This window comes from Enhydra lutris, unplaced genomic scaffold (genome assembly GCF_002288905.1).
Source record: "Enhydra lutris kenyoni isolate GAN:26980312 unplaced genomic scaffold, ASM228890v2 scaffoldscaffold6, whole genome shotgun sequence".
Taxonomy (NCBI): domain Eukaryota; kingdom Metazoa; phylum Chordata; class Mammalia; order Carnivora; family Mustelidae; genus Enhydra; species Enhydra lutris.
In genome coordinates, this window is record NW_019154090.1 from 27,970,580 (window position 1) to 27,971,943 (window position 1,364).

At 45.5% G+C, this 1,364-nt stretch overlaps 1 protein-coding gene across 1 annotated transcript in view; it reads right to left on the reverse strand.

Moving 5' to 3' along the window:
- LOC111141883 (signal regulatory protein beta 2) overlaps positions 1-1,107 on the reverse strand; it is a 6,084-nt gene extending 4,977 nt beyond the window's left edge. The window contains 1 exon segment of the mRNA XM_022494720.1: positions 1,103-1,107. Coding sequence (XP_022350428.1) covers positions 1,103-1,107 — 5 coding nt within the window.
- Positions 1,108-1,364: the final 257 nt, after the last annotated feature.

Here is a 1,364-nt window from a genome sequence, read left to right on the forward strand (position 1 = left end):
TATAGTCTCTCATGGTTCACCTCCCCTTCCAATTTCCCTCAACTCCCTTCTCCTTTCCATCTCCCCTTGTCCTCCAAAATTTGTAATTTTTGGATTTTCTTATTTTTAAGTAATCTCTATGCCCAACATGGGCTTGAACTCACAATCCTGAGACCAAGAGTCACCTGTTCTACAAACTGAGCCACCTACGTGCCTCCCCCCAGCCCCGTGAATTCATTTTTTTTTTTCAGATTTTATTTATTTATTTGACAGACAGAGATCACAGGTGGGCAGGGAGGCAGGCAGAGAGAGAGGGGAAGCAGGCTCCCCACTGAGCAGAGAGCGCAATGTGGGGCTCAATCCCAGGACCCTGAGACCACAACCTGAGTCGAAGACAGAGGCCCAACCCACTAAGCCACCCAGGCACCCCTCTCTTTTTTTTTAAAAACTACCTTATTGAAGTATTATTTACATACAGTAAATACCAGAAATTGTACTATATACAGTTCTAAAACTTTAAAAACATTTTTTTAAAATTTGAAGTACAGTTGACATATAATATTATATTTATTTTCAGGGGTCAACCACTTTGGGAGTTGAACTGCTGAGTTTGTCCTCAAAATGGATATCGAGAAAGAGGGCTGAGGCCTCTCATGCAAGTTTTTTCACAGCTGGGTTATGAACATCATCTCAGGTGCTCCTCTCAAGAACTCCCTGAGGTAGGTATTATTCTTGTTACCACCATTTTCCAGATGAGAAAACTGATGGGGGCAGAAACATGAGGGGACCATATATTCAGTTGGCATCATGAGCAGGATCTGGACTCAGATCAGATGACTTAAAGTTCTGCTCAATGTAGGTCATCAGCTTTGTACTCCAACTTTCCCCTTGATGTATGTGACCATCAGACGGATGACTCCATCTCACCTCAAGACATATTTGCAGGATATCACGGTGTTTCTCCATTGCAAGTGAGGTGGGGGAGTAGGGAGGTGAGGCAGATGTTTCCTTCTAAGAGGATCTGGGGAGGGGATGTGGAATTCTAAAAACCTTTCCCACCTGTCCTTGGCTAGGCCTGGGCTAGGAGCCCAGGAACCGCCTCACAGTTGTGACTAAGTCATACCTCATGTTCAGTCCTAGGGATTGCTTTTGTCTATGGAGTCCTTAGTTCCAAGAAGTTCAGCAGCATCTGCCCTCAAACACCATGATGTGAGCCAGTCAGGTCTGTTCACTCTAATCCTTTCTGGTGGTTTGTTCCCTGGCCTCAGGTCGTTTCCTCGCATCTCACACACAAGCATGGAAAGATGCCCTCCCCTCAGCACAGGGCTGAGAATAGTGCCTGTTCCCACCAGCCAAACTGGAATACCTCATGATTGACAGAGCAA